Genomic DNA, 16,446 nt, shown 5'->3' with positions numbered 1-16,446 from the left:
GCACACACACGCACACACACACACACACACTGGAGCACACGCATGCACACACACAAGACTTACACGCTCTGCTTTTCCACGCTCGCTGCCCTGAGACACTCCCACCGTGAACTCAGGAGACTCATTTGCTCTTGCACTTCCGTCTCTTCACCTTCCGACAGTTTCCCTTCTCCAACCAGTCGACGTCCCAAGTGCAGAACGTCACCAACAAGTCGTTGGTGCGACGTCAAGTCCATCATGAGCCCCTGACAGGAAGAAGGTCACAGTTGTGAACAACTGAGGAACCTGTTGGGGTTTCAATTTGCTTGTGTGTGTGTGACGGAGAGCACACTATGTGTGTGTGTGACGGAGAGCACACTGTGTGTGTGTGTGACGGAGAGCACACTATGTGTGTGTGTGATGGTGAGTTTATTCTTCTAGGAGTCGTTACAAACACACTATCAGTGAAGTCCGTGTGCACTTTTACCTCGTGAGCACGGAACTGTTCTTTCACTTCCTCAAGTTCACTGGAAACCTCCGCGTGTGCGCGCAGTGTGTCCTCGGCAGAAAGAAGCCACGAGAGAACGTCCTCCATCGCACTTTGGTAACGGTCCAGGTTCACCTCCGTCACCACCACTGACTTGTGCCCAGAGGCTTCCACCTGCTGAACAACAGACTCGGTGTTACACAATCACGTGGTTTGCACCAATGCTGAGTTGCTCCTTATTTTGCACACGCACAAATACTTGTGTCTTCTCTCCGTGGTGGGTTCACAATACAGAGACAAGAAGCAAGTGTTGACACACCTGTGAGGGGCCCTGTTGTGTGCACTCGGAGGTGGCGACGTGAGCAGCGTGTGTGAAGCTCTTGAATCGCGGCCCAGGAGACGGGGTTTGCTCACGGCCGTGTGCTACGCTGAGTGTGATCTGGAAGTAGGAGGGAGAAGTGGAAACGGGGTTGGTATGTGGGAAGCACGTTTGTCACACGAGGAAACACCATTGAACTCAAACGTTCACACATTTAATAGTGAAAATCTCACATTTCTGGGAAACACTGTGAACACAATTAAACACACCGTGTGCACACGGGTGTGACCCCGGCCAGTCTACAGCGTGAGGTGTGGCAAAAGTGGCCTAAAAACCCGTTTCCTCTGAGCCCAGTGAGGCCGTGAGGTCGATAAGTTGGTGTGCACTGAAGCTGCCACGAGTGTGAAAACGGAACCGGCTCAGGAGAGTGAACGAAACCCCTTCAGTGAAATGTTGTTTGTGAACAACAGAAAATGAGACGCTAGTGTGAGAATGAGGGGAAAACGTAATTAGTACAATCCCTTTGCGCGTGTCACAACGAGAAAACACTTTTGGCACGCACACAAACACACGGGCTTTGAAGCGTGTCCCTGGAAACGTCACGTCCAGTGATCCGAGGTCGACACCGCGGCGTTTCACTTCCGGACACACTTTACCTGCTGGTGTGACTGAAACCGTTGCACGCTGCTCACGTTCGAAGGCCACATGTCCACGGCCTGACGGGGTTGTTGGTGCAAAACTTGAAAGAGCGACGCGACGAACATCAGGACGGACTCCGTGTCGGGATCCGGGGCGGCGACATCTGTGAGCACGCGAGCGACGCCGGTGTGAGACGACAAACAGGAGGTAGGAAGAAGTGTGCAAGGAGTTATTGTGACTTCTGCCTACCTTCCGGATCCAGAAGTGTGTCCACGCCCAAGTGACGTTTGGCAACGCTGAAGGCGTGACCCAGTCTTTCCACGGCGGACCGTTGTGAGACCACACAACTCCAGTCCAACAGGTCGGGCCTGAAACACGCGGACACACATATAAATTACACAGGTGTGAAACACACACAAACACAAATATAAATCACACACTCGGACACACAATATAAATTACACACTCGGACACACAATATAAATCACACACTCGGACACACAATATAAATCACACACTGTGAATCTCTGCTGCCGAGATAATTATAATGAGATTGTGTATTGAGTGTTTGAAAGTGTGAACAAACGTGCAACTAAATGATTGCCCTGGAAAGGTCACACTAACAGGACAATCACCGGCCTTCAGGAAGTGACGTCGGGAGGGACTGAGCCGCTTCCTGTCTTTTCCCCGCCTCCCCCGCGGCTCTAGCCACGCCCACCGCGGCCCAGGACGACTTCAGCCTGGAGGACGCGCTGGGAGGTGAGTGGGCGGGGCTACGGCTCTGGGGGCGGGGCTACGGCTCTGGGGGCGGGGCCGGGACCCTGTGGGCGGGGCCGAGACTCTGGGGGCGGGGCTGAGACTCTGGGGGCGGGGCTGAGACTCTGGGGCGGGGCTGAGACTCTGGGGCGGGGCTGAGACCCTGGGGGCGGGGCTACGGCCTGGATCCGCCCAGAGACACCGAATGGGCCTCATTAGCATGAAATTTGCATAAACGAGACCGAGATCCGCATAATTACGGACGACGTGACGTCAGTTCTCGGGGCGTCGCCCTCATTAGCATGAAATTTGCATAATCTCCACGATCCCCGTCGGCCATTTCCAGATTTCGGCTGCGTCACAGCCACGGTTTGTGACGTCACAGCAGCGCTCGCCCGCCATTGGCCGAGAGCCCGGTGACGCCGCAGGCTTCACGGCCGCGGCCTCCGCTGCCCCGCCAGTTGCTCACACCCCCCGAGGGAGCAACACGCGCACAGCGTCCGCGGAGGAACCGGAAATGGACGTCCCGACCCCGGACACGGCGACGCCCGTGGTGCCCGTCAGGACGAAGGCGGCGTGCAAGTTTTACCCCCCGCACGTCCTGTGCAAGGTAGGGCGGCCCCCCGACCCCCACCAGGGGACAAATCCCCGTGTAAATCCCCGTGTAAATCCCCGTGTGCACCTCTCACAGGGTAGGGTGGCCCACCGACCCCCGCCATGGTGTAAATCCCCGTGTAAATCCCCGTGTGCACCTCAACCTCTGACTCTCACCACGGCCCTGAGTCCCCGTGTAAATCCCCGTGTGAACCCTTGACCTCTTACACAGACGCCCCCTCACCCCAAGGTACGATGGCCCACCCAGAAGAGCCCCACCCCAATCCCCGTGTAAATCCGCGTGTAAATCCCCGTGTAAACCCCCGTGTGCACCTCTGACCCGCACCCCGTGTCCCCTCGTGCCCCCCGACAGTGCGCGAACACCAACAAGCGCGGGAAACGCGCACCGAAGGCCGCGCCGCCGGCGGCGAAGAGAAGGAAAGCGTCCGCCATGATGGACGGAGACGCACCTGCCGCCCCACTACGTGCACCCGAGCCTGTAACACCTGCTGAACCACCCGCACCACCTGCAGCCCCACTAGGCGCACCGGCTGCAGCCCCCAGCGCCGCCGCCATGTCGGGAATTTTCCCACAAACCCCCAACGAGAAAAATAAAATTTAAAATGTTACGGATGTTGGTGAAAAATGAAAAATAAACTGAAGTGAAAACTTGTGTTTGGAGTCGGTCACGGCGGAGGAGGAAGATGGCGGATGGGGGAGGGGGGGGTGGGGACATGTGAGTGTGTCAAACCGTGCGCATGTGTCACACCCATTGCACGTGTGTCACACCCACTGCGCGTGTGTCACACCCTGCGCGTGTGTCCTCACACGCAGGAGCAACCGTGTCCTCGATCACCGTCCACGTTCGGAGCTTCCCCGTGTCGCCGCCATGACATACGTCATCAAGGTGCGCGTGTGTATCCCCCCGGAGTCACGTGACGTCACCCTGTCCATGGCGGACGTGAAGCCAGGGCGTGCAAAGGGGGCGTTGTGTCATTTTTGTGACTTTTTTTGTGTGAAATGTGACATTTTTGTGTCATTTTTGCACCAATTTGTCATTTTTGTGTCGTTTTTGCACCAATGTGACATTTTTGTGTAACTTTTGTGAGAAATTTGACATTTTTTTGTCATTTTTGTGTCAAGTTTGAGTGCTCACACTCAGTCACACTCACCCCCCCGCGCGCTCACACTCGGTACCTGTGGCTGTGGATCAGCGCGTTCACGGCCCACCCGTCGGCCCAGCTGCACGCGAAGTCGGTGACGTCGACCCGGGGGTAGCCGCGCGTGCACTGCCGCACCCACGCCAGCAGGGCCGCCTCACTGGGGCCCCGGTGTGACGCCGCCATGACGGTCCGCGCGACGTCGTCCACCTGCGTGCGACACGAACACACGCACAGCGGGTGAGAAAGCACGCAATTTACACACTTTTACACAGGCACTTTACACACTTCACACACGCACTTTACACACTTCACACACACTTTACACACACAAAACCTGCATGTCACACAAACGACGCACACCCGGTGAGAAAACACACAATTTACACACGCACACGTTATACACTCACTTTACGCACAACGGGTGAGAAAGCACGCAATTTACACACTTTTACACAGGCACTTTACACACTTCACACACGCACTTTACACACTTCACACACACTTTACACACACAAAACCTGCATGTCACACAAACGACGCACACCCGGTGAGAAAACACACAATTTACACACGCACACGTTATACACTCACTTTACACACGCACTTTACGCACAACGGGTGAGAAAGCACGCAATTTACACAATTTACACACTTACACACGCACTTCACACACACAACCTGCGTGTGACACAAACGCACAACCAGTGAGAAAACACAATTTACACAATTTACACACTAACTTTGCACACGAACTTTTACATGCGCACTTTACACACTCACTACCTGCGTGTCACACAAACAACGCACAGCGGCTGAGAAAACACGCAATGTACACACTTTACACAGGCACAATGTCCACACACGGCAGGGTTTCCACGTGAAGCGTGTGTAAAAAGTGCGACGTGAGCCTAAAATCCGTCAGGCGCGTGTGTAAAACTGGGACGTGTCGGTGTGATTACGTCACCGCGCACCGACGCCGAGTACGACGGTTTTCCTCCGGCAATAGTGAACAAGGATCAGTCAATAGTGTCACGTCGGTGACGGCGGGCGTGGCTCACGGTCGATTCGTGAGTGGTCAAAAATTTACACAAACACAACTGTGTCGGTGCAAAATTTGTGCAGAGTTTGTGGCTTCTTTTTGTCTTTTCTAATAATTTACACAGTTTTTTTGTGTCAGTGCAAATTTGACACAAACAACGCACAGCGGGTGAGAAAACGCCCAATTTACACACTTTTACACACTTTACTGCGATTTACACACTCACGGGTCACACTGCGATTTACACACTCATGGGTCACACTTCTAGAACTTTCCGTCACAAACAGGGACACAAATCACAACTGCACACGCGCAGTCACACACGTCACACGCCCTTTGCACTCTTTCCCGACGACGGCCGGTAATAATAGTGACAGTAGTGAAAACAAGGAAAGCGATCGCCGGGCGTAAACAATATCGACGGTCGGTAATAGTAACAGGCAGGAGTGCGGCCCCGCCCGTGAGCCACCGCGGCGGCCGGCGACAGTAGTGAGCACAAGTGACGGAAAAACAACAGCAGTAACGGTAACCACGAGCGTGCGCGGGAAAATCCTCCGACTCTGGTCGCATTTGTTCTGGAACTTTCCGCCCCGCCCCCCGTTACCCGGCAACGCCAGGCCCCGCCCCTTCTCAGTAACCGTCGGCTAAGCCCCGCCCCTCAGTAAATCCCGGCAACGCTAAGCTCCGCCCCCAGTTATCAGTAAGCCCCGCCCCTCCTCTATCCACTAACTGTCAGCTAAGCCCCGCCCTCAGCAAGCCCCGCCCCTCAGGTACTCAGTAACCGTCGGCTAAGCTCCGCCCCCTCAGTAACTGTCACCTAAGCTCCGCCCCCTCAGTAACTGTCACCTAAGCCCCGCCCTCAGTCCGTTACCCGGCAACGCCAGGCCCCGCCCCCCGTTACCCGGCAACAGGCAGGTGAGGAGTGAAAAGTGACGATGATGATGATAAAATAATAATAATAACACCGTGATGACAATAAACAACAAACTGTGACACAAACGTGAGAACCGACCGTGCCCCCGTGTGTGCGGCTGTGAGTTGCTGCGTCGTCTCCGCTGTGGAAACTCACACGCTCGCCCTCAGCCTCCGGAACTTCTCCCACTCCGGTCGCGAAATTATCAAACGTGTTGGTGTAAATGTTCACACTCGCACACGTGTACAAAACCTCTGACACTTTTGTTTTCAGTCAAAAATTATTCTTTTTAAAAAACAAAAAAAAATTGAAACAAAAATAATTTTAAACACAACTTTGCACAAATGTTCACACAAACACAAATGTACACACCTCTGACTATTTGCCTACTCCAGTGAATCACTATTGTCACTGTTTTTAGTGAAAAATTATTTCTTTACACTTCATTTAAAAAAAAACACAGATAAAAATAATTGTAAACAAATTTTGCACAAATGTTCACACAGTCACACGTGTAGAAACCTGTCACCACTTTTCTACTCCAGGAATTCACTATTTTCAGGTTTTGTTAGTGACAAATTATGTTTTTGACTCTATTTTCACAAATACAGATGAACAATTTGTAACGTGTTGGTGTAAATGTTCACACTCACAGCTGTACACACCTCTGACTATTTATTCCAGCGAATCACGTTTTTTTCACTGAAAAATTATTGTTTTTAACTTGTTTTAAAAAACCAGAGACAAAAACAATTTTAAACACTTTTTGCACAAATGTTCACACAATCACCAGTGTACAAACCTGTTACACTTTTCCACTATTTTAACTTTTTTTAGTGAAAAGTTACAGATTATTTTTAAACTTGAAAAAAACAGACATAAAAACACAATCTTGTGTAAATGAACAAACACAACTGTGAATATTTCTGTGTAAATGTTCACACAGACACACCCGTAACAACCTCTTACACTTTTCTACTTCAAGAAATCACTATTTTTTGGTTTTTTTAGTGACAAATTCTGTTTTCAAACTTCATTTTTAAACAGATAGAAACTCACACACACTGTTGCACACTCACTCACACTCACTCACTCACTCACACTCACACTCACCTGTTTCTCTTCCCCTCACCGGCTCCGGCCCCGACGTCCGACCCCCGGGGTCCTCAGGGAACTTTCCCCCGACACACGCTCGCCGTGTGTATTTTTACCCCGCGGCGGCGGCTCAGACTCACCCCGTGACTCACGTCTATAAATAGCCGTGTCCCAAATTAACACCCGGGAAACGTTCCAGACGCTCGCCGGGCGGCCGCCCAGCAAAGAAGGTTCCGGAAAATTCCAGAAAGTTCCGGCAGCAGCTCAGGCCGTTTCTGCGACGTCACAGGAGCCAAAGTGCAAATCCGATAAATCCGGGCGTGCAAACACACATTTGTCACGGTTCCTGCGTCTTTTGCACGGCTGAGACGCATGAAAAAATGGCCGCCGCCGGAGAAGGATTCAAGCGAAAGAAAAGTCACAGCGGCAGGTCCCGGGTCACGTGTGCGCGCGTGTGACGTGTGCGGTGAGCGTGTGAAAGTGAAAATAACAATAATAATAAATAAAATGAAATAAAATTAGATAAAATTAAAAAATAAAATAAAATAAAAACAATAACAATAATAATAATAATAAATTAAATTAAATAAAAATAATAAGAAACATAATAATAATAATAAATAAAAATAAATGAAATAAAATAAAATTAAAATAAAATAACAATAATTAATAATAATAATAATAATAAATAATAATAAAAATAACAAACCGAGGGCGACACGCGGGAAACAAGTGTGAAAAGTTTTCGTTCCCTGAGCAGCAGGAAGAACAAACATGGCGTCGGCGTGACGTGAGCACAGGGGACGTGACGCCGCCGGTTATTGATCCCGCGTCCGTCGGCGATCGATTGTGAGAAAATCGTAAAATCCGAACCCGGAGGCGGTGGGCGGGGCCTCATTAGCATAAAATCTGCATAGATTTGAATGACATTTGCATGAACATGAACGGGCGGGGCCTGTGGGCCTGTGGGCGGGGCTTCATTAGTTCACAGTCATTAATTCACACTCATTAGTTCACAGTCATTGATTCACAGTCATTAGTTCACAGTCATTGATTCACAGTCATTAGTTCACACTCATTAATTCACACACATTAATTCACACACAGTCATTAATTCTCATCGGTCCCCCGCCCCCCGCACCCCCGCGCGGACACACACTCGCAGGCTTGCACGCCCGCCGCGTCCCAGCCCCGGTGTGTGCGCACCAACGGCCGCGGCCGCCGCGCCAACGGCTTTTTAACGGTTTTTCCCCAGCGGCCCCGGAGTGTGCGCACCAACGGTTGTTTTCACGGATCCGCGGCCTCGCCCCTCCCCCCCCGCGGCTCCAATCGATCCCGACGATCAGTAATGGCGGCCGACCCCCGACCCCCGACCCCCGACCCCCGACCCCCGGCCCCGGCCCCGGCCCCGGCCTACCCGCCATGTCCGCCGCTCACGCCGCGCCGCCGGGGAGTTGGTGTCGGATCGGCGTGAACGCCGTCATCCCCCGGCCGGAGGCTGGAACCGCCGCCGCCGCCGCCGCCGTGAGCGCGGGATGCGCGTGAGGTCAGGACGGGGATGGCGCGGCGGGTGAGTGCGTGTGTGTCTGTGAGTGTGTCTGTGTGTGCGTGTCTCTCTGTGCGTCCCCGTTTGTGTCAGTGTGTGTCCGGGTCTGTGTGTCTGCGTCTGTCTCTATCTCTGCGTGTGTGCAGCAGCGTGTCTGTGTGTCTGTGAGTGTGTTTCTGTGTCAGTGTCCGTGTCTCTCTGTGTGACTGCGTGTGAGTGAGTGTGTGTCTCTGTGTCAGTGTGTTTGTGTCTCCGTGTCTCTCCGCGTGCCCGTGTGAGTGTCTCTGTGTGTGTGACACGGATCTCCTGTGCTCTCCCTGCGTGTCACACATTCTTCCGCGGGTGTCGGTTGTGTTCTCCTCACACCCGCGCGTGTCCCGCGGTGTGTCAACGTCACTTCATTTTCGGTGTAAATTTTTCTCTAATTTGTGGCTTAAAAATAACATTGTTGTTAAAACAACAACAATAATAATAATAATAATGATGATGATCATATGACGCTTGTGAAAATGTTTGCACGCTTTTCCGCTCACACACGTCGCGGCCCACGTCGGATTGTGTCCCGTTTGTCGTTGCGTAAAATAAAAAAATAAAACGAAGACGTTCGTTTAGTGTAAAACACGGAAAATTTAGTGTAAAATACGGGAAGTAATAATAATAAATAATAATAATAAATTTCATTCGTTTCTTTATTTAAACTTTTCTCAATAAAAAATAAAATTGATCCGAATAAAATCACACGTAAAAAAATCAAAATAAAGTAAAAGTAAAATCACACGTTCACACGCAACACGCGCACGACACACGTGACTACACCGTGGACCCGAAATAGAACGGTTGTGAGTGTGGAAGGAAATGGATGATCAGCGAGTGACGCCAGGACGACGTGATGGACGTGGAAACGTGTGTAAATTGTGTGTCACTCTGTAACGTGTGTAAAAGTATAAAAAACAACATATGAAATGATGTAGAAAATAATGAATAATAAATTATTATCTATAAATCATATAAAATAAATAAAACATATAAAATAATATGTAAAACACGTTCTCGCACAACAACAGCGCACACGAGTGTGAACAGGCTGAGAAACGTGTGAATGTTTACAATCAACACAATCAACGGCCAAAAAAAACAAAAAAAGAGAAACTTTCCGTATAAATATAAATAAAACCGTGATTGACGGGCGAGGGGCGGGGCTGGGACGCTTCCCACGCCCCTGACCACGCCCCTGACCACGCCCCTGACCACGCCCCGACTGCACCCTCTCAGAATCAACCGTTAAACCCAGGCCGAGTGATTGACAGGCGCTGGGCGGGGCCGGAGCGGCGGAAACTAAGCCACGCCCACCGCGCTGAAGCCACGCCCCGGTCGCGTCTCAGCCGTTACTTCCGGGCGTGGGCGTGGCCTCGGCGGTGTCCCCGCCCCCCGGGGCCTGAGTGACGGCGTGAGAAACGTCACAGTGAGATTCGCTCGGATATTATAATGAGTCCTCATTTGAATATTATAATCGGGCCTCATTTGAATATTATAATCGGGCCTCATTTGAATATTACAATCACGTCTCATTTGAATATTATAATCGGGCCTCAATGACTAACGTTAAATATTAATTCACGCAAAGAAACATTAGAAACGTGTGGGCGTGGCCTGGGCGTGGTCACAACGGACGAGGCCTGGAGGGGGCGTGGCCAGGGCGGGGCCTGAGCGCGATTATAACGGGTGAAACCTGGAGGGGGCGTGGTGTCTGCGAGGGTGGGCGGGGCCTGGGCGTGGTCATAACTAACGGACGATGCCTGGAGGAGGCGTGGTCTGGGCGGGGCGTGGGCGGGGCCTGAGCGCGGTGATAATGGACGAGGCCTGGAGGGGCGTGGCCTGCCTGCTGTGGGCGGGGCCTGGGCGTTTTCTGTGGAAAAAAACCACGAGGTTTTTACGTTTTTATTTTAATTTTAATTTATTTTAATTTTCTTTTTATTTATTTATTTTTATTTTTATTTTTATTTTTATTGTTTCCAATGACACGGGGATAAAATCGGAGAAAGATCGTGAATTAGAAACACGTGGTTCACGCGCGTGTGTGCGATTGTGAATTTAACATTCCACTGAGTGTGAGACACGGAAAATAATAATAAATTAATGAAAATTAAATTTAAACACGGAAAATAATGTTGACAAATAATAAATTACAGAAAATAATAACGATGCAAATAACGGTAACAATAAATTACAGAAACTACGGAAAAATAACAATAATGTTTAAAAAATTATTAATATTTAACAATAAATTAAATGTGGAAAACAATAATAAAGTAACAATAATAAAGTAACAATAATAATAACGAAATAACAACAAACAACACGATCACATTGAGAACCCGCGCCCCGCCCCCTCCCGGTGCCAAAGGTCAGAGTTCACACCGGGAAACCGGAAGCAACCCTGCGACTCCGCGACCTCGGGTCACAGCAACGGCGGCCATTTTCCTTCCGGAACCTTCCGGCGACGTCGCCTTTGATGCGTTTCCGGAACTTTCCACCCGGATCCACGCGATTCACACGCGACTCCCGGCTGCGTGGATTCTGCATAAAATTTGCATAAATTTGAAAAAAATTGCATAAAATTCACGGGGTATTTGCACAGAATTTGCACGCGTGTGGAGGTGGGGCGGGGCTGCGTGTGTGCTTGGCGTGTGTTCAGCCGCCATCGCCCAGAACTGCGTCGCTGGAAGGTCACGCGTGTGTGCGGAGCGCGTCCGTGTCCCATCCGCGTGTCGCCCGTGGTTCGCGTGACGCCTGTGTGTCTCGTGTGACACGCATGTGCGCGTCACGTGTTATTGAGTCTCATGAAACACGTGTCACGTGTGTAAAACTCACCAGCGAGTGAAAACCGGTTTTTTTCCGCGTGTGGTTTGCACACGTGCGTCGTATGTTGTGGAACATGTGACGTATGGAACCACGTGACGCACGTGTTGTCTTCTTACCCCCGATGTGCGTGTGTCACACGTGTGTCAGTTACATGCGTGTGACACGTGATGTTCGCGACACGTTACACGTGTGTCTGTTGCACGCCGGTCACATGTCACGGGCGTCACACGTCCCCCTCGGTGACCCGTGTCACACGCGTACGTTGCGTGTCATCGCGTGACGAGTGCGCGGCTCGGGGTCGATTCCAACAAGCCCACTGCGCGTCGCCCCGTATGTGACATGCGTGTGTTTGCGCAGATAAAAACTCACGCGTGTGGAAATCCGACAGACTTATGCAAATGCCATTCAAATCGATGCAAATTTATGCAAAAATCCGCGTCCGGATCCATATTTATGCAAATCAGACTCATGTTTATGCAGATTTCATGCTAACGAGGCTCCTCCCGTCGTCTCTGGGCGGATCCGAGCCGCAGCCCCGCCCCCAGGCTCCCAGCCCCGCCCCCAGGCTCCCAGCCCCGCCCCCAGGCTCCCAGCCCCGCCCACAGGAGGCGGGAAAGGAGGGAAGCGGCCGAGTCTCATCCCGACGTCACTTCCGGAACTTTCCGTCCGCCGTCGTCACCGTCGCGGGGTCGCCCCGGGGGTGCGGGGAAGGCGCAGGGGCTGCTGGGACCGCCCCCCGACCCCGTGACGTCACCCCGACCCCGGAATCACGGGCGGAGACGGAACTTTACGAAAATAATTTATTCCCGGGGGGCGGGGCGCGTGGGCGGGGCCTCCGAGCGTCAGTCATGGTCGGGGGCGTGGCTTCGATCCGGGGGCGTGTCCAGAACGTCGGGAACCTGCGGGAGCAGCGAACTGTCAGTCAAGCCGCGGGGGGCGGGGCCGGGTGGGCGGGGCCGGGGCCTCTCACCTCCGCCCCGCGGGTCACGGCGGGGTCACAGGTCGCGGTCCCGGGTCAGACGGGGCGTTTCCGGTCCGGGCCGGGCTCAGGGGTCGCGATGGGGTTTCCGGTCGGGGTCACGGGGTCGCGGGGTCGCGGGGTCAGAGGCCGCGGTCGCAGTCGGGGTCGCGGCAGATGTACCACAGGATGACGTAGAGGATCAGCAAGATGGCGAAGATGAACAGCGCCACGAGCAGCGCCTTCGTCACGGGCGACACCAGCGCCTGCATGGCGGCGGCCGGGGGGCGGGGCCGGCGACGTCACGCCGGGGGCGGGGCCTGGGGACCCCCGGAAAAGGGAAAGAAAAAAAAATTTTAAAAAATCCGAGAGCGGAGGCAGGGGGATGACCGCGAGTGCGGAAAAAATGGCGCCGCGGCGGGGGGATGACCGCGGAGGCCTCGGCGGCGCCCCGCCCACCGACCCCCGCGACCCCGCAGGCTCCAGGGCGAACCCCGGGGTCTCGGGGCCTGCGGAGCGGCGGCGGCGGCGGGTGACGCGGGGCGTGCGCGGTGACGTCGGACGTCGCGGCGGCGCCGGGGGGCGGGGCCTGAGGAATTCCACCCCCCCGAAAATTAAAATAAAAATAGAAAAGATGGCGGCGCCGCGGCCGGGGGATGGCCGGGATGGACGCGGCCCCGCGATGAATGAAACCAGAAAAAACCGGATTCAGTGATAAACAGCCGCAGGGTCGGCGGCGGGAGCGCGGTGACGTCACTCGGCCCCGGGGGGCGGGGACACCGCCGAGGCCACGCCCACGCCCGGACGTATCCGCGGAGACGGCAGGGGGCGTGGCTTCAGCGCGGTGGGCGTGGCCTGGCCGCCATTTTGCCGCCCGTCAATCACCCGTCATGGGAACCGCGGCGGGGATTTTCCCAGGGGCGTGGCCCGGGCGGTGGGCGGAGTCGGGGGCGTGGCCGGGCGCCGCCCTAAGTCACTCCCGCCGCCATGTTGCCCGCGGACGCCGCGCTGCTGCTGCTGCTGCTCCTCGGGGCGCGGGGTGAGCGGCGTCCGGGGTCAGGGGTCGCGCCCGGGGTCAGGGGTCGCGGGGCCCCCGGGCCGGGACGGAGTTCGCGCCCCTCGCGGCGGAAACGTCACTTCCGGTTCGTCTTCCTGCCTCCCGGGGTCCGTGTGGCGCTTCCGGGTGTCGCCCCGGGGTCGGGGGCTTCCCAGCAGCCCCCGGGGCGGGTCACGGAGCCCGGGCGGGGTCGGAGTTCGCGCCCCGGGCGGCGGCGGCGTCACTTCCGGTTTATCGGACGCCGCAGGCCCGAGGCTCCGAGCGCCGTTTCCGGTACTTCCCGCGGCCCCTCGGGGTCCCCGCAGCCGGTTTGAACCGGCGCCGCTCGTGCCCCGCCCATCCCGTGCGCGGAAGTTTCCGGAACCCGGAAGTGGCTCCGCGGGAACCGGATCCGGGCGGTTTTTTTTTCCGGGGATTTTTGTGACGCGGGCGGGGACAGGAAGTGACGTCGGGAGGGACTGAGCCGCTTCCTGTCTTTTCCCCGCCTCCCCCGCGGCTCTAGCCACGCCCACCGCGGCCCAGGACGACTTCAGCCTGGAGGACGCGCTGGGAGGTGAGTGGGCGGGGCTACGGCTCTGGGGGCGGGGCCGGGACCCTGTGGGCGGGGCTGAGACTCTGGGGGCGGGGCTACGGCCTGGATCCACCCCAGAGACCACGGAATGGGCCTCATTAGCATGAAATTTGCATAATCTCAAGGATCCCCGCTGGCCTAGGCTCCTCATTAGCATCCGATTAGCATCGGCTCCGCCCGGGAATTTGCATAAATTTCAACCCAGCGTCAAAAATTCGCATAAATTTAAAGAAAATTTGCGTAAATTTGAATGAACCTAAAATCCCCGGAAATTTCCATGAATCTGAATAAGTCTGGACGGATTTGCATAAGCCCCGCCCTGGATTTGAATGAATTTGCATATTAACGAGCTCCGACCCCGAATCTTAATATTAATGTTTCTGCATGAATTCGCATGAACCCGAATATTTTTGCATAAATTTGAATAAAACCGATTAAATTTACATAAAATAAATTTGGATAAATATTGAGTTTTTATGAACTTTATAGATTTGAATGAAATTTGCATAAATTTGAATGAATTTGCATTTGCGAGAATTCAAACGCAAGGGAATAAATTTGCATAAATCTCGATGAGATCAATTGAATTTACATAAATTTGCATAATCCCCGCGGACATTAACAGGAGCCCCACGGGGGAAGCTTTTCCACCCTTCGGGGTCCGTGTGGGGGAAACCCCGGCCCCGCCCACCCCAGGCCCCGCCCACCCCCAGCCCCGCCCACCCCCAGCCCCGCCCACCCCAGGCCCCGCCCACGTTTCTCTCCCGCAGAGAAGGACACGAAGCCGACGCCCAGGCCGCCGCCCGAGAGGAGGAAGCCGCCGTCGGGTGAGGGGCGGGGCCTGGGGGCGGGGCCTGAGGTGGAGGGGTGGGAGAGGGGCTTGAGGGCGGGGCTTCTTGACCCCCAACGTCGCTTCCTGTCCCCCGGGGCGCCAATTCCCGCGACCCCGCTCCACTTCCTGTTCCTGGATTCCACTTCCTCCCCCCCCCCCCGCAGGCGACCTGGACCTGACGGACGCCCTGGGAGGAGGTGAGTCCCGCCCCCACTTCCTGTTTCCTCCAAAGCCACTTCCCCCCCCCAGACGCCCCCCGGGACCCCACTTCCTGTTTCCCCCCCACAGGCGCCGACGAGGCCCCGGGGAAGAAGCCCAGGCCGGACCCGAAGCCGCTGGGAGGCGGGGACTCAGGTGGGCGGGGCCTCGGGCTCGGTCGGGGGAGGGGAACACTGGGGTGGGGGGGTGTGCAAATGAGCGTGGATATGCTAATTTATGCAAATGAGACTTGCCCAGAGGCCCCACCTTATGCTAATTCATGCAAACGAGGCGCTGACCCCGCCCCCCACCCCCCCACAGGCGGATTTTCCGACCGCGACCTGGAGGACGTGTCGGGACGAGGTGAGGCCTCGCGACCCCTGACCCCGACCTCTGAACCCGACACCAGACCTTGACTCCAGACCCCAGACCCTGACCCATGACCCCAGAATTAACTCCGCCCTCGGCCACTGACCCGCCCCCTCCCTCCCCCGTTGCAGGGGGCGGAGCCCGAGGCGGAGGCGGCGGGGAAGCCGAGGGTGAGCGCCCGGCGGGAAGTGACATCACGGGGCGGGAATCGGCGTCCCCACCCCCCCTGCGCTGACCCCGTCCCCCGTGCTGACCCCGCCCCCCCCGCGCTGACCCCCCCCCTCGCTGACCCCGCCCCCCCCCGCGCTGACCCCCCCCCCCGCGCTGACCCCCCCCCCGCGCTGACCCCGCCCCCTCTCCCCCCAGGGCAGCCCCAGGGCCTCATCCCGGGCGTGGTCGCCGCCGTGGTCGCCGCGGTCACGGGCGCCGTCTCCACCTTCATCGCGTACCAGCGCCGGCGCCTCTGCTTCCGGGAGGGCGGTGAGCGCGGGGTCACGGGGTCGGGGGGTCAGGTTGGGAGTCCGGGTCCGGGCCTGACCTCTGACCCCGTCCGTCCCTCAGGATCCGCCCCCGTCTAGGCCAAGAAAATGGTGCTCGCCGCGACCTCCGACCCCTGACGCCGATGCTGCTGCTGCTGCTGAACTGACAGGGACCCCGCGGGGGGGCGGGGCCTGTGGCCGGGGCAGGAAGTGACATCATCTGACCTCCGACCCCGACCTGTCCTCAGGCCTCAGCCCCTTGGGCCCCCAGACCCCACTTCCTGTCAACCCCCTGCCTCAGCACCGCCACCTCCCACCCTGGGGGACCCGTGATGTCACCGTGGGCGGGGCCCTGGGTCTGATCCCGCCCCCGACACCCCGCCTCCCGGTCCCCGCCCCGGCCGCTCGATTCGCATAACTTTGTATTAATTTGCATAAATTTACATAAAATTTCATGAATTTACATAAATTTCGTGTCAATTTGCATAAATTTAAATGAATCCACATAAATCTCAACGAGGCCGCGACGTCACTTCCTGTTTCCGCCCCGTGTGACCCCCCGACCCCCTGCGACGTCACACACGTGAGAG

At 55.5% G+C, this 16,446-nt stretch overlaps 2 protein-coding genes and 1 long non-coding RNA gene across 6 annotated transcripts in view; 1 reads left to right on the top strand and 2 right to left on the bottom strand.

The window, feature by feature from the left end:
- DMD (dystrophin) overlaps positions 1-8,457 on the bottom strand; it is a 1,259,848-nt gene extending 1,251,391 nt beyond the window's left edge. For 2 of the 4 annotated variants that reach the window (XM_080910293.1, XM_080910296.1), the window contains exons 1-7: positions 7,003-7,093; positions 3,972-4,144; positions 1,674-1,792; positions 1,442-1,587; positions 786-905; positions 467-643; positions 64-245 (exon numbers count right to left, since the gene is read on the bottom strand). In XM_080910293.1, coding sequence (XP_080766419.1) covers positions 64-245; positions 467-643; positions 786-905; positions 1,442-1,587; positions 1,674-1,792; positions 3,972-4,120 — 893 coding nt within the window. In that variant the 5' untranslated portion in view covers positions 4,121-4,144; positions 7,003-7,093. Of the gene's footprint in view, positions 1-63; positions 246-466; positions 644-785; positions 906-1,441; positions 1,588-1,673; positions 1,793-3,971; positions 4,145-7,002; positions 7,094-8,401 lie in introns of those variants that run through there. The other 2 variants (XM_080910294.1, XM_080910295.1) reach the window with 2 other exon arrangements.
- A 3,721-nt stretch (positions 8,458-12,178) lies between these two features.
- On the bottom strand, positions 12,179-13,029 carry LOC308414396. The gene is made up of 2 exons (XR_013974876.1): positions 12,363-13,029; positions 12,179-12,291 (listed from the first exon to the last, which is right to left on the bottom strand). It is a non-coding gene; the product is annotated as an uncharacterized lncRNA (long non-coding RNA).
- Positions 13,030-13,101: 72 nt separating this feature from the next.
- On the top strand, positions 13,102-16,314 carry LOC308415813 (uncharacterized protein; the record flags this gene model as incomplete). Its single annotated transcript, XM_080910865.1, has 9 exons — positions 13,102-13,492; positions 13,910-13,960; positions 14,749-14,805; positions 14,975-15,007; positions 15,099-15,164; positions 15,330-15,371; positions 15,509-15,547; positions 15,744-15,857; positions 15,939-16,314. Coding segments are annotated over 9 exons (810 nt in total), but the record flags the coding sequence as incomplete, so codon positions are not given.
- Between the last annotated feature and the right edge of the window lie 132 nt (positions 16,315-16,446).

The sequence above is a fragment of the Micromys minutus genome (genome assembly GCF_963924665.1).
Source record: "Micromys minutus genome assembly, chromosome: X".
Lineage (NCBI taxonomy): Eukaryota > Metazoa > Chordata > Mammalia > Rodentia > Muridae > Micromys > Micromys minutus.
This window is presented reverse-complemented; position numbering and strand designations above follow the sequence as displayed.